General features: G+C 33.0%; 1 protein-coding gene across 6 annotated transcripts in view; it reads left to right on the top strand.

Moving 5' to 3' along the window:
• BCAS3 (breast carcinoma amplified sequence 3) overlaps positions 1-22352 on the top strand; it is a 453152-nt gene that overhangs the window by 117696 nt on the left and 313104 nt on the right. For all 6 annotated transcript variants that reach the window (XM_004684452.1, XM_004684450.1, XM_004684451.1 and 3 more), the window contains exon 14: positions 11426-11559. In XM_004684452.1, coding sequence (XP_004684509.1) covers positions 11426-11559 — 134 coding nt within the window. The remainder of the gene's footprint in view (positions 1-11425; positions 11560-22352) is intronic.

The following is a 22352-nucleotide window of genomic DNA, read 5'->3' as shown; positions in this document are numbered from 1 at the left end:
GTCTTTTACCTCTTTTGTTAGGTTGATTCCCAGGTATTTGATTTTTTTGTTTTAATTGAAAAGGGGAGTTTTTTTTTAAATTTTTGTTTTCTTCTGATTGGTTGTTTGTGTATAGGAAGGCCTCTGATTTTTGTGTGTTGATTTTATATCTTGCTACCTTGCTAAACTGGTTGATGGTTTTAATTAGTTTCTCTGTCGAGTTTTTAGGATTTTCCATGTAAATCAACATATCATCTAAGCAGATTGTTTTTAAAAATATTTTCATCCGGGTATTGTCGTGAGTTTGAAAATTCAAATTAATTAATTATCATTATTATTATTTTTTAGTGAAGTTGGATTCATCTGGGACCCCTAGATTTTATCTTGTGTAATTGTTACTAGATTTCCATTCTAAAATGAAATTTATAATCCATTTTGCATTAGTTTTTAGAATGGTCTCTGGCTTGGTGGCTTTGTTTTCTTTCTAATTTTACTTTTTGCCTTAATAATTTGTCTGGAAATCTGGTGGTTTTTTTTTTTTTTTGGCCCATGCTGATAACTATTTCCATTACATATTTTAATTTAGTTTAGCAGTTACCTTTTTTTCAGCAGCTAGCAGTTGTCTTTATTTATAGCTTTTGGCATTATTAATCTTGATCTTCTTTATTAGTTTGGTACATCATTGTCATTTGATAGTTTAGTACACCTTTTTTGGAGGTGTAAGGGCATAGATTCATAGATTCTGTGTATCATTTCAAATTAAGCTTTCAAGAGTTTTTTAAGATTGTGGAATATCTTTTATTCTTACCACTTGTTCATAATTTTGCTAGAGAGAGAGAGAGCAGCACTTTCATTTAATTTTTTGAATTAATTTTTAAGTATGTTTTAAAAATTATGAATTTTAAAATAACTTGTTTTTGTAGGGCAAAAACAGTCTCTTTTGCTTTTATAACTTCAGCTCAGAAAACTTGTAAATGATAATTTTGAACTTGCAAATGTTCCCCTTGCAAATGTATGAATTAGCCTTATGGCTTTAACAACACAAATTGATTTTCATACAATTCTGGAGGCTAGGAATCCAAGATTATGTTTTTCTTGACTGTTCTAAAAAGTTACTACATGCTACATGCATCCTCATGTGGTCTTTCCTTGTCAAAGGGAACAGATAGAAGAGAAGGAGAATTAGCTTTGAGGTGCCTTTTCTTGTAGGATACTTATTTTTATCAGATACATGTCCTATGTCCTATTCGTGTGACTTCATTTCACTAAACTTAATTACTCTAGATGACCCCATGTCAAAATTGAGCTACACTTTTTTTTTCCCTACTTCTCAACATGGATATTTTAGTCCATACAAATATTCACTCCCTTATGGTAAATATGAGGATCGTACTTTTATGCTCAATTTTAAAATAACTTTTAGAAAAACTCAATTCTTCTATATTCTGCATTGTTTAACTGCATTGTATTGTGTTTACTCAGTGTGTTTATCTGCATTCTAAGATATTTAAATATTATTAAGACATTTTCAGTGAAACTGCTTTTCCATCCATTAATGTGATTTCCAGCTTTTAACAACTTCCTTATTCCTTTAAAGTGTATTGTCTGGACAGGTACATATTAACTGCTTCAATTATTTTTCCCTCCAGCATCTATGTGTACTATGTATTTTTCATCTCCCTAAAGATGTTATGTCTTCTTCTTTTCTTTTTTCTTTCATTTTTCTTGGACCCTCTCTACCTAGCTGCTACTTATTTCTTGACCCTATATTAAATCTGATATTGGAAGTCTTCCTGCTCCCTACATCTAATGCCATGTAAACCCTTACCTTGCTAAATAATTGAATTTACTGATACTTGGAGTACTCATGAATACCTCAACAATAAAATGAGGACTATAGTGGTAATCAAAGCAATACCTAAACCTTAGTAAGATCGAAGAAATGTTTATTTTCATGTTTTAGCTCCTCATTCTAACTTTTCCTTACTTATACCTATGAGAATATTCCTTTTTAAATGATTTTATTTGTATTGAGGTCATATATGTTTACTAAACTATATATGAATTCACAAGAGGTTCACAAGAGGTATGAAGAGGTTCATACCTCTATTATATTTCCCCACTTAGTTCTCCAGCCCCTCTCTACACACCGATTATGGTATTTTTTCAGCATGTTTTTGTTTTCTGCTAGCTGTAAGATTTTATTTTGTTGATAGATTTTAGTAATTTTCATATAGTTGGTGAAGAATTAATTATACATTGAAAAATTACATTGTTTTTCCCCATCATTACAGACAAACATATTAGGGCAGATATAAGGCATCAAGTCACTGTGGTTAATCATTTCGTAAATAAAGCCAACTCAATTCTAATTATTTGCTTTTACTAAGAAAAAGAATTGTGGGAGTGATCTGTAATACTATTTATATTGAGTGCAGATACATCACATTAATTAAGATCGAAGTATGTAATAGATATTTTTGAAAATATGTAGCTGTACAAGATTGGCATATTATTAATTATGTTGCCTCTGATATCTATAAAGTTGAGTATTTTTTATTAATTAAAACATGGGGAAGAAAATCTGAACTCAGTGATCAGCTTGATGTTTTTAATACTGACCTGTTGTCTTAAATTCAGTGAATAATTGATTTACTTTCCAGAAGCACTATTTTTGCCAGCTAAGTACTGGAGAACTGTGAAATGCAACACCATCTACATTTTAAGTAATTACTCCTCTTTGGCATGGAAATTGCTTTTCCATCCATTAATAAGAAGAAAATGAATCTTGGATCTCAAATAAAGTAGATTAAACATGTACTCTTTTCGATGCTTGACTGCATATTGAACAGGTTTGACACTTTTATGGTTACTTAAATACTATATATTGAAAGGTAATGATGTTCCTGGGTTAATCGTTTAAAAAGTTTAAACTGGGGCCCTCCCTGGTGGTGTAGTGGGTTAAAACACAGCACTAAGAAGCTAAAGCCAGTTCAGCATGAGTTGGATCCCCGCCCCCCAAGGTGACCCATATGGCTGGCAGACCTCTCCTGACCTGCCCGCTGCTCCCCTCAGCAGTACACTTGTCAATCTGCCTATTCTGCCCTCACTGGTGAATCCTCTCACTGCCCCTGCACCTCTGGCCTGTACCCCAGTTCTGTATGCATAAGTAAATAAATTAAAAAAAAAAAAAAGCTTAAACTTTTTTTTTTTTTGCATAATATGTTCCCTAATTTGAGGGAAAGATTTGGTTATTTATGCATAAAAGAGCTGGAGTACAGGCCAGGGTTGCAGAGGATGAGAGGATTCAACAGAGTCAGAATGCAGAACTGAAGAGGCTGATCTACTGAAATACACTGGCAAGTCAGAGAAGGTCTGCTGTGCCATTGGATCACCTCCCTGGCCAGGGATTGAGCTCATGCTGCAGCGGCTGCAGAGAGCTTCACAGTGCTGAGACTTAATCCCTTGTTCCAACAGGGAAGCCTTGTGTTGTTTTCCTATTGATCACATGAAGTGATCAGGAAACTACATTGTCTTTGTTTTTGTTATCATTGATAATGCTTCATAGATTTATAGAATTATGTGGCTCCACATTTTCTTCTCATTTGACAGTGTCCATTGTTTGTCACTGTCAGTTATTTACATTGTATCACAAAGGAAATGCAACCCTGCCTTCCCTCTGCTGCACCCTCACCCCCAACCCCAAAATTGTGATGTTTTCATGATGGGTTTGTAGTTATTCTGTTTCATCATTTTTACTTATATAATGGATTACTCCCTATGGAATTTGCTCTTACTGCTCTGTGTACATTGTGGAACTGTATTGTATGAGAGTCAGAGGGAATATTGCAGTCTGAAGTGCTATAAAACATAGTAGGCAATATGCGTAGGACCCACAAAATCTTTCTAGGTTTCATTCAGATGCTGAATGTGTGTGTGTGCATGATATCTAAAAATATATATTAGGTTTCATGGGTCGATACCTGTTTTGGGAAGGAGCGAGGATATGGAATGGATGCAAGAACATAATATAAAAAGGAAAATCTGATGGCCATAGTGCATATTAATCAGTACTCAGAATTAATATATAATTTTAACAAAATCTTTAAAGTACCAACAGTACAGAAGAAATTCGTATCTAATTTAAAATGTTTCACTTTCTTTTTGATCCTTTGTTTCATGGGAAGTTATTGCTTTATTTTTTTTACCTCTTGTTTTTCAAATGACATCTTTTTGATGTACTAAGAAGTTATTGTATCAATATATACTTACATATATATTACATACACAGTGTGTGTGTTTGATTGTACAAGGAAATCCTGCCTTCCTGCCTTCTGAGTTCTTCCAACTCAGATAGTTGTTGTATGTGAGCCTTTATTTTTATATGTATTCTTTCTGAAACATACCAAGGGGTCATATTCTAAAATTTCTAAGTACTAAGTGATGAATGGTTTTATTTTCCTTCTATTGAATAATCCTATTTGTTACAAGTTCTTATCTTCTCTATTAGGCTTTATTGAAACCTGTCATATTTAGACTATACAATATATAATATATTACTCTTGGTGCTTTGGTTACCCATTTGACAGAATTGTACATCTGAGACTCATGAACCCTTTCTTGAACCATCTCTATGTATTTGTATTTCATATGCATTCTTCTGACTGCAGATAGCCACTTAGCACATGAAAAGTTGTATAACATCATCGATGACCAAAGAGTATGGTGTATTAAACCCATAGATATCATTGTTTTCACTGAAAAGACTACACCTAAAATGACTGACAATACCAGATGTTGATGATGTTATGAAGTTTATGGTAAAGTAAAATAACCATCCCCTGGTAACAGTTAACATACACATGTGACCCAGCAATTCCACTCCTAAATATTCACCTAAGAGAAATAGGAACACAGGTTCACACAGAGACTTCTAATTGATTCTTCCTAAGAGTTTGATTTACAATAGCCAAGCACCACAAATATCTGTTGATTGGCTACATATGTATGTATAGGTTGTGTGTACCTATACATATGTATGTACCTATACATAACATATGTAGCCATATAATGGAACACTGCTCAGTAGTATAAACAAATGAATGGGTTAGTATAGCACAGCAAATAGACTTTGCACTATATTGTGCAATTCTATTTACATGAAATTCTAGAACAAGCTATATTAATTCATAATGATAGAAAGCCAGTCAATGATTATCCAGAGTTAGCTTATGGGAAGGGGTTGGACTGCCTGTGAAAACAAGAATTTTTTCAGATATTCTTTGTCTTGAGTATTGTTATATTTGAATAGGTATATATACACGTCATGCTTAAAGTACAAGTTTAAGAAAATATTCTGTTTTTTTTTTAAAGATTTATTTATTCATTCATATAGAACTGGGGTACAGGCCAGAGATGTGGAGGGTAAGAGGACTTACCAGAGACAGAGCGGGGAGCAGAACAGGCAGATCGACGAAGTACACTGCTGAGGGGAGCAGCGGGCGGGTCTGCCACGCCATGTGGATCTCCTCTTGGGCAGGCTGGGATCGAACTCATGCAGAATTGGCTTAAGCTTCTTAGTGCAGTGCTTTAACCCGCTGCACCACCAGGGAGGGCCCCTAACAAAATATTTTTCAAAAAAAATCATGAAATATTTTCAACCTTGGAATATGCATAGGTGTCACCACCTCCCTGTTGGAACTGAAGAGTTTTTAAAATAATGAATATATGAACATATAACATGAAAAGTCATTGAATATTGACAAAGATCTTGAGAACCCTAAAGATTTTATGGTACCTAATGAAAAGAAATAAACCAAGTAGTCAACTAACATTTTCAGACATGTAAATTCTAACCCTACAAACATAGGAATATTGAAATATTTTATAATATAAATGAGCTAGAAAGCTAATTGTTGATTTGAGACATTTTCCACTTGGAAACAATAGCCACATCAGAGATTTAGTTCTAATTTCTTTTGCTTTTGGATACTGTGTGACATTAGGAAGGGATCAAATAACTCATGTCCTTTATTCATGCCTTTATCAGTTTTATAGAATATAAATTTAAGAAAGGTAATGCGTTGGGCCAAAAGAATGGACAAATACAATGTTGAGCTTAAACAGTTTAAGTATTGATGCTGGTCACACAGAGATTTTGAGACCACTATTTTCAAGTATACATGCTAAGGTCCTAGATTTTGTAAATTATACTCTATACTCTATTGTGTGATTATTTTAGATAATCTGAGCACCTGAAAGATTTTGGTTAATTTTGTTTGGTCGCTTTATACTTACAGATTTCGTGTAACTTCAAAAAATAATGAAATCACCAAAATAATGAAGTCATCTTAGTCTCTGTATAAGTATTGATTGGGAAGTGTTAAGTTTGTAAGAAATAAAACCATTGTAAAAATTTATTTAGATTATGTAATTTGAACTCATGTAAACATTTCCTTGATCCAACATATCAATGTTTAGGTCTCTTTTTAGAAGAAATTGTAGCTGGTAATTTGTCTTCCAGTTCTTATGTGTGCACATGATTAAGTACCATACAATTAGGTAGGTGTTATAAATAGGATATGGCAAAGAAGACAAACGTACTCATGTTTCCAGGATTTTATAGCATATGCCCAGTGGAAGTTTGCTACTCTTTAATTTTGCCTCTTGGGCTAACCAGCTGACGCCCAGTTGAAAAGACTGCTGTTCTTAGGAGGCCACAGAAGCCTTAATGTTCAGTCTCCAGCTACCTCAGATTTTGAAGAACGCCATGTACCATCAGCAGCTTTAGTCCCCACCCTCTAATGTTAACGCTCATCTATCAAACTTGAGGCTGAGAGTGAGGGAGAGGAAGCTTCCAGATAAACATACAGCAGCGCCTAAACAGCTAATCACTCTAGGCTTCCGCTTCCAGGCCCTATAATTAGAAGTCCTTCTTTTCCTTGTATTCCCAGATGACGCAAATGCTTTTTGTGGCTTGGCACCTCATTTGGGGCGTGGGTTTAGTTTATGGCCAGGCTAGAGTCTGGTTTAGTCTTCTGATGCTGCATAAATAGTTCTCAAGCCACAGTCTGCTCAGTACGAGTCTTTCCTTTTATGTATATCTGCTTTTTAAATTGTTTTCTACAAAAACAGCTTGTTATTTCCCGAGTACAAAGTGTGCAAAAGAGATGAAACTGTAAATTAAGAGAAAACATATGAATGTGTAACAGCTATTTCTTTCTTTCCTTAGTGTCATTTCAAATTAATTTTTTGTTTAAACATGTATGCTCCTTATAGAAATGACATTTGCATAGAGGAGTGGAAAAGAGATAGGCCACACAGACCATGATAAGGATGAATTTTCTCTTTGATGTTTCTTTAAACATTTGAATTTGTTTTACATTTAAAATATTGAACAGATATGTCAATTGAAAATAAAGGAACACTTTCACAATTCTTTACCTTTGATTATCACTCATGTGCAAAACAATAGTCATGAGTTGGCTGGTAGGGATTTTTATTTGAATGCTTATATGAGTAAAATATTGGCATGATTTTAAAGCTAATGAAGTTTATCTTCAATATATGAGTAATATTGTCTTAAAGTGTAAGCTTCTCACTTGTCCTGCAGAATATACTTTCTTTTGAGTTGTTCATCAACTACAGAAGATATTTTTTTATGGTGATATAGAATCAGCACATTGGAGAGGAGTTGTAGGGGTTCTAAAATGTGCTGTCTACAAAAGAACAATTAAACATTTATGCTCAAACTTCATTGTTTGAGTAGCAGCAAGGACAGAATATAGAGTCTGTGAGGGATCTCATGGCCACAGAGACATAGAGTGGGAGGCAATGTTCTGGAAACTATTAAAGAGTTGAAGTATACTTAGTAAATACTTTTCATTGTCTAATACACACACAGGTATATTTATTTGAAAAAGGACACTAACTCCAAGTACGATTTTTTTTTACTACAAACGTTTATTTTTACATCATTTTGTACATTTTTTTTTCCATCTCGATTGTAATCCCCGCGGGTTTCCCATCACCAAATCACCCGTGTGCCATCACCATAATCTCGTGCATTTCTCTTCCCCCCCCCGTTTTTGATCCCATTCCCCACTCCACCCCCAACAGGTACGATATTTTTTAATCTAATTTAGTAACTAGATCTGCTTTTTATGCTACTCAAGGGAATAGCAAGCTCCAGTGTACTTCATCTTTCCATTTAAATATCTAGTACACATGATTGATACTCTTTCATACCTTTCTTTCAACAAAAATGTGATTCTATTTCTGACATAGTGGAGGAAACTAATAAGCCTTATTTTCCTCAGATATTGGACCAAATATAAATGAACACAAATTTAGATATGTGTACTATAAACTCTGGCACAATCTAATAGAACTTACTACTAAGAGAGATATTCAAAGTGCACATAGATAACTACACTTAAAAAAGTGGGAAAATAGGACACAAACACATAACAAGGATCAGAAAAACAGTAATGTTGTAGATGTAAATTGTACTGTACCAGGAAGTTATACTAAATAGGAATGAAATAGAAACACTAATTAATTAAAAGATTGAGATTGATTAAAAAAAAAACCAAAGCTAAACCACAGTTTATATCTACAAAAATGTGATTTGAATTAAAATAATATTGATTGTAATAGTTTAAGGAATGAAAAAGTTTGTATCATACATACACCAGTCAAGTCAAAACCAGATGTGTCAAAATTTGTATTAGTGAAACTAGGCTTTTAAACAAAGCAAGTACCAGGGATCATTTCAATAGAATTGGTAATTCACTAAGAAGTTATAGCACTCCTAATGGTGTATGAATCTTTTGGGGGGTGTGGGGAGAAAGAAATTGGAGATGTAAACTTGTGCTCCATGAAAGAACATTAAACAGACAATCAGTGATGATATTATAGATCCAAACACTGTTAATTAATTTGAATTGGTATTTAAAGAACATTACAGGTATTCATTTGTACACAAAACAGCTACCTACAAAAATACTGTTTTCAGATTGTCAAGCCATAACAAATTTCTTGTCATATGGATTTAAGGTAGAAATCTGTAAGTGAAAGATAGCTGGTAAATACACAAGTATTTAGAAAGTAAAAAAAAAAACAACATTTACACATACATGAAATACAGTAAGATGCTGGAAAACATCTCAACCTAATTCAGTGACATCAACAGAGTTTCAATTGCCTTCTTTTCTATGGTGAAGAAGACAAGTTATCAATATCTTGTATGAAAAAATGAACACAAGTAAAATCCTACTGATACAAATAAGGACCATTTCCTAGAGTTTTAGGAAATTATTTCTCTAAGAATAAAATTAAATTCAATCCCCCGGGATGCTGGTTTTTTTTTTTTTTTTTTTGTTAACAAACAAATTCAATGGAATTTTATTGTAGCAGTTAAAAAAAAGCTTCAGGAAAAGACCCATATAGTTTTCCTGGAAAATTATACTGAACATTTAAGTAAGAAATTATAGCAAGGTCCTCCCGTCTCTTCCAGAAAATAAGAATCGAAGGAATATTTTTCATTGAGAATAGCTTTCTGTGATATCAACAGGCAAAACCTTATGAGCAAGCATCCTCTAAAAACACACTCATAAAAATCTTCAAAAAAATATTAGGTAATTGAGTACAGTACCATATAATAAAGAACTTTTAGTGGAGCTTATCTTTGGAATGCAAGGCTTCCATAACATTTAATAATCAGCCATTATTAAAATTCACTCTGTTAATTTAAGTAAAACCAGTTAATCACCTTATAGGTGCAAAAAAGTGCTTGACAAAATTCAACACTAGTTCATTCTAAAAATGGTCAGAAACAGGGTGGAAAGCAGTATCCTTAACTTGGAAGGAGAGATTTATATTAAAAAAATACAGCTGACATCATCATAAGCTGAATGTTTTTTCTGAAACTTGGAAGAAGTCATCAATATTATGTCTCACTACTCCTATTTACCTCAGCAAACACAGTGTCAAGAAAGAAAGAAAAAGCATGTAAATGGAAGAAAACAAATTATGTTTATAAAGATAATCATGTGTTGTCTACATTTAAAACTCTAAGAACTGGCAGACTGTATATCATAATTGTAAATATGTCATTATATTTTTGTACAACAGTAAGACAAAAATTGAAGTACCATTATACTAGATCTAAGAAAAGATATAATTCTGTGCTGAATAAGAAGAGAAAGAAATTGAAGAAGATCTAAATCAATAATAAGTTGTGTTCACAGGTCAGATGTCCATCTTTGCAGAATGGTTAGCTAAATTAATGTGATCCCCTCAAAAAAATTCTAGTCATATTTTTTTGTCGTCTTTTCTATGTTAGGAAAGGCAAAGGAACTAGAGTAGCCACCATATGTTGAAAAGGAGAACTCATTTATATGATTTCAACTTATAATATTAAAACATTAGTAGAATAGAATCAAATTTTATTTTAGAAAAAGAACTACACAAATATGACTTTGATTACTGGTTAAAAAATATTTTCTAAAGGAAAGAATGTTTGCTGGCATAATTGGGCATCATTGCAAAAAAAGAGATTGATATCTCATACCTTTGATTAACAACAGTTTATCAAAAATGGTTGGCAGACCTAAATATAAAGTATAAAAGTGAATTTTTCAAAAGAACATCATATGAAGTTTTTGCAGTCTTAGTATAGGTAAGTAAATGTTACCTTTGACATCTCATACAAATGAAAAACTCTCACCTCTTTGGTGGTGCATGGGTTAATGTCTCAGCACTACTGTGGAATAAGTTGATCTGGATTCTTGGCTTGGGAGCTGACCCACATGGTGCAGCAGATCTCCCCTGACCCACCTGCTGCTCCCCTCAGCAGTGTATTTCAGTAGATCTGCCTATTCTGCTACCCACTCTGTCTTTAATGAATACTCTCACCTACTCCTCCCCCCTTTTGGCCCACACCCTAGTTATTGTTTACGTAAAATAAAGAAAAACTCATTCCGTGAATTATACTGTGGCATTTTGAATAAACATGTCAGGGTAAAGTCAAATTTTCAAATAGTGAATTAAGTTAGGTTATTAGTAGTTGTAGATATATTGGAACTTAAACTTCTGAGAAATAGGAAAACATTGAATGTGTTCTATATAAATAATTTCATATTCTTATTTTCTTATTTTAAAATGCATGTGTACTCTGTAAATTTAGTCATAAAATTTTTCACAATTAGTCTTACGGGTACATCATACAACCTTTACAGCAAGTGTCCTCACTATGTTTATTTGCTTATGTCTTGTTTTGTAGTCATATGACAAGAACATACTGTGTCTTCATTTTTTAAGAATAGGAAGTTTGTTGTATCATTGATTTTGTTTGTTTGTTTTTAGCACTGGTTTAATGTTAAAGCCAGTGAGTTCTGTATGAAAATTTTAAATGTATATCTTTTTATTTTTTTTTAACCTACAGGAATGCTTCTGGTTACAACAGATACACTTGGCCATGATTTTCATGTCTTCCAAATCCTGACACATCCTTGGTCCTCTTCACAAAGTGCTGTACATCATTTATATACTCTTCACCGGGGAGAAACGGAAGCCAAAGTAAGTTGTATATTTTTCAAATGTTTTGTTGACTTTGTTTTCATTCTATTGGTTATTTATATCATATTGGAGCTTAATGTTAATATTAGTAAAGATAATTGCTTGATGTGTCTGATATCGAAGATATTTATCTTATTTTTGCCCACTTAATACATAAGGAATAAATGAACAGTTTAACAGATGCTGATAAAATAAAAACTCCATTTACCCTTTTTATTGTATCCTAATAACATCTCTTGCTACAAAGAAAACCTGTCTCTTCTCTGCAATTTGAGTCTATAATTGATTGTATGGATACATATACATACATAAACAAAATGACTTGAGTTTTATAAAGTATATGACCTTCTCATTATTATCAAATGGTATGCAGGAAGCAGTTTATGGTTTCTAGTGATCATCATTTTTACACTTCTGTTCCCAACAGTATTCATGGGAGTAGTATTTACATAGAAGAAATCAACAAATACTGAAAACGAGCTATTTTTTACCCCATATTTCCAGTGTTTGCCATTGACCTGCATATAACAGCAGGTACACATAACATCCATATACATAACTTACTGAGCATTTCTGTTCAGAAGCATGTTAAGCACTTACTGTCACTTGGTAGACATTGAGATTTTCTATTAATAGCCAAAAACCTCAATTGTTTCTTGGTTTCACGGAGCTTGAGTTTCTATATTTATCAGTATGCTCTATATATGCTTCATTGTAGGTGGTAGTTTTTTGACTCAACAGCATTTATTAACCATAGTATTTACCCTTTACCAATAGTCTAAGCTGTTTATCATAAATCCCCATAAAATGTTATCCTGTCAGATCACAAATTTGCAGATATTTAGAATTTTATATTGGTATTTTAGGAATGAAATATTGGACATTAAAGGAGGCTGTTTGCAAACTTATTCTGAAAACTGAAAAAAGGAAATTATCTAGCATTTACCTTGCATTTTATATAGCAGTTTAGTATAAGATAATGGAATAGTTTATGAAATATATTTTTGGTTTTTGAATAAATCTAGTAATAAACATTAGATTTTAAGAGTTACTACTATATTGGTACCCTTAATAAAACTATAAACCTAGGCAATAGTCATTTGAGTTTGGTTATATTTCATGAGTCTTTAATGTTACCCAAATGGAGAATTCAGATATCACGAGCTTCTTGGCGTGATATAATAGGATGTGCACAATAGGATGTGAAATATTTCTGCACAACCCTCTATATTAAATGTGAATCAAATTCAGCCTGTAGATTTAATTAGCAATAGAGGGAAAATACTATGAGATTGAAAAAAGTCAACGCTGTAATATGGCCAGTTCTTTGTTACAAATGTGGTCTAAATTTGCTAAAAATAATTTCAATAGAAAAATGAAAGTGTATGTCTAGTGGGAATTAAAAGAAACTTAGGGAATATCAGCAATGTACAGAATGTGTTCTTTGTGTGAATCCTGTTTCATACAAATCAAGTATAAAAACTTGTTTTTCATACAAATGTTGCAATTTGTAGATTTGGCTTAGTAGATATGGTTAATGCTGGGGGACCTGGGAAGATGGCGGCAGAGTAAAGATGCCAAAATCACTGCATCCAAGCTCACACAGGAATATAAGACTAAAAACGGACTGTAGACTTACATACTACAAATTTCAACCCAAATGAGATCACCCTGGACTTACTAGAAAGAAGATAACTGAGGGAGATACAGTTAATGCATTTAATGTGCTTAAGTTTGCTTTCGATACCCATAAAATTATTCATATATGTTTGGTATTTGCTTTTATATAATCCAGCAGTAAAAGGGATTGTTTGTTACATGAAAGAACAAATACATGAGAAGGGAAAACAGGAGTTAGTTATACTGATTATCAATATCAATTCATGGAGGCTGATTTTCACAAGTATAAAGTGACTTTTTGGGGATGGGGAAAAAAGTGAATATTTCCTTAAAAACTATCTATTGAAGAAACATTGGTTTATCACATTTTATAGGTTTTAGTTATGCTATATTATGATTCAACATCTGTACTCCCTACCTCATGATCATCACCAAAATCTAGTTTTTATCTACAATCATGCATATGATCTTTTTTATCCATCCTCCATAACATCAAACCTGTTCTCCACTGAACCACCATTCTCTTTAAAATTGGCCATTATATAATTTTATCAGTTATTTTTCTGGGTATATTATTTTGCTGTATTTATTTTTAAGACTTTATCTGTTTGTCATTTGTTCTTGAAATCATACTTAGGGGTGAAACAGTATGATATCTTTTAAATAGTTCAGCAAAACAAATAAAGTGATCAATTATACAAGTGTGTTAATATCTTTTGAAGCTGGGTGTTGTTTGTAGTTCGTTATAGCAATCTGTATACTTGGTGTATATTTGGAAATTTTTCTAGTAATATTTAAGAACAGCTCTCACCAACATTATGCTATTTAACTATGTCATTACATATATTATTGTTTGCTTACATAAAATTTCCCAACCATTCTTAGGTATTTCTTTTTTGAGATGCATTTTGGTGTAACCCCATTGAATTATATGACATGTTCTATACTTATTTATTTGAATTGCATTCAAAGTCATTTTAATGCAGATAAAATTCATATCATTACAATACAGATATTTTTCATCTACGAATTATTTCATTTTTAATTATTTATTTTTGTGCTGTGACTATACAATTGATTGTTTTATATCAAATTTGTATCTTCTAGCTTTTGTAGATGATTTTATAAGATGAAATATTTTTGGTAAATTTTCTTAGATGTTATAAAGAAAAGATCCTTTCTGAAAGCTTCAGTCATTTTGGACTTTTTTCTATTAGATTTCAATTTTTTCTATTATATTATGTGTTCTTACCACAGTAACCCGGACTTCCAAGGCAGTGTAAAATGATAGCCTCATATTTGTTTAATGAATTCAAAATTTGCTGTTTGTAACATTTGTTTTTATACCCATATCATTCTGTTCTGATTACTCTAATGTTGTGATTTAGTTCGAACTTAGGAAGCATTATGTATCAGCTTTGTTCTTTCTCAAGATTACTTTGGCTATTTGTGATCTTTTGGGTTTCATTCTGGTTTTAGAATTTTTATTCTGTTTCTATGAAAAATGCTATTAGAGATTTGCCCTCTATCTGTAAATTGATTTTGACATTATAACAATATCATTTTGTCCAATTTATGAGCATGGCCTAACTTTCTATTTGTTTAAGTACTGACTTTCTTTCATCAGTTTCTCGAGTCTACAGTGTATAGAAGTTTCACCTCCTTGGTTACATTTCTTAGGTATTTTTTCTTATACTGTTTTATGTAATTTGGTTTAATATCTGTGTTTTATGCAGTTCCATAAATATATGTGTGTGTACATACACATACGCAACAGTTATTTTAATGCACCAAATAATACATATTTTAAGTAAACTTGGCATTTGTATTCTTTTGACTATTTCTAGTATCCTTTAATTTTGTCCTTTTTTATATGCACAACCAAACTTTTAGTGACTATTTGGTTTACTTTCTTTTAGATTGAAATTTTCAATTAGGTGACATTCTAGGTAGAAATTTAATATTTCATTATGTTGCTGGCTATGTTTTATTTCTTACCTCTTTTTATGTTATCCATTTGTCCTCACTGGAAGTTGGTGTGGTTCTACCTCAGCTAGAAGTTCCTAGAATGAAATACTAGAAACAAAAACCTATTTTTGATACCACTTTTGCATTAGTATTATTTGATTTCATTTAACAATACATTCAACCCAGAAATAGCCATCACTCTTTGTATCTATCATTCTTGTACATGGTAGATACAAATGTGTACTGTTGAGAATGCTATTCCTATTTAATGAATAGTAAACCAACTAGAAGTTATTAAAATTTTGTTCTATGTCATATCCTATACTTCAAGAGATTTGGGGGAATTTCTAAACAGTAAACATCAAGATCAAAAGAAACTAAATAATGGCGAAAATTTCTTTCATAAATTATTTTGAAGTAGTGTATAAACTTTAGCACTGATGATGAATACTATGTGGCTCATCCTGTGTCCATCTTTGAGTGATCAAAATTTTGTCATTCTGGATTCTCCTGAGAACTCTGAGGGTACTTTAATCAGGCAAGGGGAAAAATCAAGTATGTGGATTTAATTATGTTGAATTTAGTTGTTTTGTGATCTGTGACTTGGGATATTCCCTGCATCTGACAGTAATTTTCCTCATAAAGCACATATGCAGCTAGGAAAATATTCCTTTTTTTCAACACTATAGCCATATATAATGGAAGCCTTATAATATTTTGTTAAAATACTTCCGTCATGTCTTACTCAAGCAGACATGTCATCTTTGTACTTAACATGCTAATTTTGATAAATGGTAAACTTGGTTTTCAAACACCTGCACATCAGTTTTTCTTTTACCTTATCAAAACAGTCCTGAAAAACATGTTTAATTCTCAAGGGAAAGGATCTAGCTATTTCATATTACTTATTGATAATATGTGATTGCCAACTGAGATAAAGCTTTTTTTTTAATATGAGTATACATATTGCCTACTTATTCTGAATTTCAGTCTCTGCTTTGTACAAGTTTTGTTAATCCTGAAAATGTTATGTATAACCAACCCAATGATCACAATTTTTGTCAATTCCTACCCTCCCCAACTTCATTTTTTAAAATGTGAAAATGTTGTTGTTTACATAATCCCCAAAAATAAGCTCCTTAACTCTTAGCTCTACTACCCATTCTCCATTTCCCAAATTTTTACATATGTTTGGTTACAGCATAATTTTATAACCAAGACCTGATTTTCTTCTTAAGAAATTTTTTCCCCTGCAATATGGGTCAATAACTATTTCATATCATTTATTTCAAGAAATAATCAGCAGTTATATATATAAAAAGGTTTAGTAAGCCACCCTACACAATTTGGCCACTGTAGATTAGGAGGGACTTCCACTAAAACACCTGAAGAACAAAGTCCAGTAGGTTTGTACATGGTACATTAGACCATGAAGGATGGTGATCCTGGGAGATGTGAAATGAATGAGGACAATGCTGTCACTGACTGAAGAGTCTCTTATGTCTGTTTTAAATGGTACACATGAATATAGTTAGAATCAACACTAACAACTCAGGATAAATATGGGTAAATACAAATAGCCTCTCAAATTTGTTAAAATATATAAATTAAAACTCTTAAAAATAACACACAGACCCTAGTAGGATTGCATGTGAGAAAATCCAAGAGTGGAAACATCATAGTTGATTTTATTAAAATCAAAGTAGCTAGAGTAATATAACAGATTACTTTTACTGAAATAAAATTTCAATAAGCTATAGCCTTCTTATTAGAAACCAGTTGAATTGCTTTAAAAATCTAGAAGAACAAAAAAATATTGCCAATCAAAAATTCTCTGTAATATAGGAAAAAATTTGTATTGTGCAATGTTTACTAGATGTCCTGTGATCATTTCACAGTATAATCAAACACTAAATTATGTTGTTTCACAAAAAATGAATATGATGTTTTATATCATTGTTTTGTCAATTAAAATAAGTTCTCTGTCCAGCAAAACCATCAAAATGTCCACATCCATAGTAAAGTGAAGTGATACTAAAACAAACTTGTAATATTATATATGAGAAATAGTAATATTTTCATAGACAGTATAAGTCTTCCTATTAATTTATCAAAGTGTGTAGAATTTTCAAATTAGAGTATATTTTAATATTATTGGTAGGGATTATATTGTGTATATATAATACATAAAACGCTAGTGTTAATGGATCTTTGATGGTCGAGTGGGAGCAGGTATTTGGAACTATAGTTACAAGATTTAGCATATTGTATCTAAAAATACAGTACTTGCATAAAATGGAATTGAAAAATTGTTCAGTTAATCAAAAGATTAGTAGATACATAAGAAGCAGGGTACAATATTAGGCAAAACCTCAAAATTCAAACACATGCATTTTTAAATATTAATGTATTTCAATCTAAAGGAAGAAATTTCCTGTTAAGAGATTCACTTTTTATATAGAGGCAGTAATTTGGTGATAGTAAATGTATGGTAAAAGACAACCATATCACTCTAACAACAAGCATAAGGATGTTGAAATTTGGACTGTCTTGATATCAAGTAAAGTGAAGGGTAGCAAAGTAAGCATTTTGCCAGAGATATTACATAAAGTTTTAGTTTTATCAGGAAGATTTAAATGGGTATCACCTAAGATTGAGTGTAACAGTACTTTTTGATTATGTGACAGAAGAAATAGGATGTACTGCAGGCAGTTGGGTGGGGGGGGGGTGGATATCTGAGCAATCCTGTCATCCTTACTCTCCTAATAGACAATTAACCTGCAGTATATTTATGCATTTCGGTTATGGCATTAGAAAATAGTCACAGTACAATACAGGCAATTGTAGGCTTTATTCCACTCATTCTCATCATCAGATGGAAATGGGTCATGAATGATCTAGATTATTCAACTATCAGGCAAAGTTTGTTTGTGTAGCTAAGTGACCTTAAAATGAGTAGCACCTGCAGCTTCCTTACGACCCAGCAATCCCACTCCTAGGTATCTATCCAAAAGACACAAAAACACGGATTGAAAAAGATACTGCACCCCCATGTTTATTGCTGCTTTATTTACAATTGGAAAAGCATGGAAGCAGCCAAATGCCCAAAAGTAGATGACTGGATTAAAAAGATGCGGTACATATATGCAATGGAATATTACTCAGCAACCAAAAAAAGAGAAACACATGTCTTTTGCAGCAACTTGGATGGAGCTGGAAAAGATCATGCTTAGTGAGATAAGCCAGAAAGAAAAAGAAAAATACGGGATGGTTTCACTCATAGCAGGAGTATAATGGGCCAGGTGAGAAAATAACAAAAATAATGAACAACCATATACTAGAGACATTTTGCGGGGGTGGAGTGGGGAATGGGATCAAAAACAGGGGGGGGGTATGCACTGGATTATGGTGATGGCACACAGGTGACTTGGTGATGGGAAACCCGTGGGGATTACAATTGAGATGGAAAAAAATGTACAAAATGATGTAAAAATAAACTTTTGTAAAATAAAAAAAAAAAGAGTAGCACCTGCAGTCCTCCAGAATGTAGATTTTTCATGGCCACTCCAACATTGACATTGAAAACTAGCTGTTCAGTATAAATAAGACATTTCCAACTCCAAAATTTATCATCTGAAGCAACAGTCATCAGGCTTTCTCTAGAGTCCCGTATATTTTAAACTCTGCATTCCATATGCTTTTTCTTTGTATACAGCTCTGCCTTTGTACAAAAAAAATCCTTAAGTAATATATAAAGAATGAGTATGGTTGATCCCTCAGTTGAATCACGCCTGTATGTAGATTTGTAATCTGTATAAAGCACAGATGACAAGTTCCCATTACCCTGCCATGCTGATCAGTTGTTACTTTATTTGGCCCTCCAGAGTCTCTTATGGGGTTGTACAGCTACCCTGGGCCAGTGGACACCTTCAGATTTCAACTTAGTTGTCTGTGAATCTGGCATAGGCATTTATTGGAAACTCTGTGAATCAAGGGCCTTTTGCACTGTGGCATTACTTCAGATAGTAGAGTAGGTGAGAAAATAGCTCTAAAAGAAGATACTGTAGTGCCAGGTTGGATTACACTCTGAGGATCAGTTCTTCAGTCACAAGGTAACAGGTTAATGGCTGCCCTCTAAAAATGGGAATATCTGTACTTGTTTGCTAAATCAGGCAGGTGGCGATGTTGTACTGAGATAACACCTCAGTGTTTCAGTAGCCATTAAGTATTTACCTGAATTTTCCCTTCTGGAAGCTTGTTTCTTTAGTATAACATTGGAAGAATCTGGAAGCCTTGTCTGTTGTGCACTTGTCCCATCAACTGAGACTCCATGGCATAGGATACCCTGACACTTAAGCAAATAATCAACAATTAATTAAGCCATCGATACCCAGTTACACAGTCATTAACATCAACTACATTATATTCCCACAAGATTAGCTTCTCCTCTTCCTGCTATAAGCTTTATAAACGACTCATTCTAGGGTATCTTTCCCCTATCAGGATATAGACTTTTTCTCTGACAAGAGAACATGAATGTCATGTTCACATGTCTGTTCCAGTGACACCTGCCAGGGGATCACATTACTCCTGGTCTCCGTGGCAGGAAAGGCTATTCAGCAGATGCCACAAGGAAGCCAGGAGTGTTGCCTTGTCTTACTTGGCCAGGCGTTGCTGACAGTCATTTTCCCTTACTTCTCAGGGCCCAGTATGTGTCCTGGCACAACAGTGTCTTTCTTTCTGGCTCCATAGACATCACTCCCAAGCTTACCCTAGTGTGGGGGTCATTTTTGGCTTCCCCTCATCTGAATCTCCACTGAAGTTCAGGCTGCAGACATTCAGGTTTATTTGAACTTTGGGCTCGGCTTGTTTGTAGGGTTCCTCATTCACTTACAAAAAATTCAAAATAATTATACATTGATAGGTACTTATCAGAAAACCCATTTGTAATTTATCCAGCTGCATGATTAACATTTTGCAAAATTCAAGGATTATCACAATCAGGATACTGATATAGGTATAATCTACTGATTTTTTTCTGTTTTACAAGGTTTATTTGTACTTAAAATTTTTTTTTTTGTGTGTGTGTGTATCTGTGCGTACACATCCTTGTGCATATTTAAGTCTATACAATTTAATCACACCTGTAGGTCTGTGTATTTGATGCCACCCTCACATTTCTGGACTTTTTCCTAATTGCCCTTGTATAAGTCGAACCATCTTCCACAGTTTGTTGACAGGTTTATCTGAACTGTTTACAGTTTGGCTATTAATCAATATTAATATTAATGTTAAGTGAACACAGATTTTATTCCTCTGCCATTGATATCCAAGAGAATAATTGTTGGTCAAAAGCTAATTATTTGCTACTTATTTTAGCTCATTTTTTAATTTCTGCCACAAAATACGCAATAGACTTTCCTTAAATACTAATTGAAAACCAGTTAGAGTATTTTTAATGAAAAGGGAAATTACCACTTTTCAAAGGTTGGGAATATCTCTGAAACTTGTGTATTAATTTGTATGCAAATTCCTCTTCTTTACATTTTATTAAATATAATCTTACCTAATGCCTTGGACTTTGGCTATGTAGCTGGTTAACTTTTGCTTATATGGGGGTTATTTTTTTTTATATGGGGGTTATTTTTATGATTTTTATTTTTACAGGTTCTGAAAGAGTAATATTCTTGGTACTTTATATCCATGTATTCTTGCTTTTGGTTTCCTTTCTTTTTCAAGAAGGTTGAATGGGAACCAGTATTTGAATCATTAGGCATATATTTGTCTAAATAGTCTCAAGTCATTTAACAATGGTTCAAAGTCATGGTTTATTTTTCTCATACCACAAGAATTCGACTGCTGATTTTGATACAGTTGCTCAACCCTGTTCCTGCGACTTTTTGTTTTTCCCTATGATTGTTGATAATTGCCAGTCCTCTGGACATCATTTCTGAATTAAAAGCAGTAAGTGAGCAGAAACGGAAGCACTTGTGATGTTAATTCCTTTTATCAGGAAAGGAGATACATTTTCAGAATCCTGCAGTATAATCTTACATTTATTTGTCTGACTGAACATAACTATATCAGCAAAGCAAGCTCATCTGAAGTTTCTATTGTGGAGAGATTGAGTGAAGGTTGGAAATGGTGTTTCATCCAGTACTTATCAGCTATATAACCATCAGCATAGTCAAGATATAGAACCTTCATCATTCCAGAATATTTCACCTACTCTTTTCAATCTTCTGTCCCAGTAACACCTTATTAATCATTGCCATTTCCTTTTTTTTTTTTGCCTGTGTTGGGATGGAAGAACTGCTATTTCTGTTCACTTTATTTTCTACCTCTGTATTACAGACTTTGAGTATCAACGTCTTCTGAATATTCTATAACTTCTAATTTCTTTCTTGTACTCTCCCTCCCTTCCACATTCCTACTGAGTTAAAAATTTTGAAAAAGATTTATTTATTTGTGCATACAGAACTGGGGTACAAGCCAGAGGTGCAGGGGCGGTGAGAGGCCTCACCAGAGACAGAGTGGGGAGCAGAACAGGCAGATCGGTGACATACAAGTTTGAGAGATGAATTTGTAATGTAAATTTTGAACATTGTAAAATGCTGATTTCTACATTATAGATGGTTAAACATAATGCCACTTAATTCTAGTATACAGATCCTTTTGCTGCATATGTAATTTGAATTCAACCTATTTTGTAAATATTTATTTGGTTTTGATAAAATGTTTGATAGCTATTCCGTCTGAATATATTGGTGCCAGACCCGATTTTGGTAGTCCCAAATATGGTTATTTTGAATTCTTAAGACACCAAGATATTTAAAAATGGTTAATTCAGATTGCTGAAATATATTTGTATAAATCTAATATGACTGGAGTAAAGCTACAGTATGTTTTAATGAAAAGATATATTACCTTTCTAAAAGCATAATTGGTTTCTGATAGCAGAATTTTATATAAATATGATGTAAGTGTGAGATATTATAAGTAAGCCAAATAATGCAAGAACCTTTTAAAGATCAGTAAATTATATGACACAGTATAATTTCCAAGACATTTTAGTAAGAATTTTTTTTTTTTTAAAGATTTATTTATTTGTGCATACAGAACTGGGGTATAGGCCAGAGGTTCAGGAGCGGCGAGAGGCTTCACCAGAGACAGAGTGGGGAACAGAACAGGCAGATCGACGAAGT

The sequence above is a fragment of the Condylura cristata genome, unplaced genomic scaffold, assembly GCF_000260355.1.
Source record: "Condylura cristata isolate star-nosed mole 26May11 unplaced genomic scaffold, ConCri1.0 scaffold00017, whole genome shotgun sequence".
Lineage (NCBI taxonomy): Eukaryota > Metazoa > Chordata > Mammalia > Eulipotyphla > Talpidae > Condylura > Condylura cristata.
Note: the sequence above shows the minus strand (reverse complement) of the source record. Positions and strands in the feature narration are given on the sequence as shown.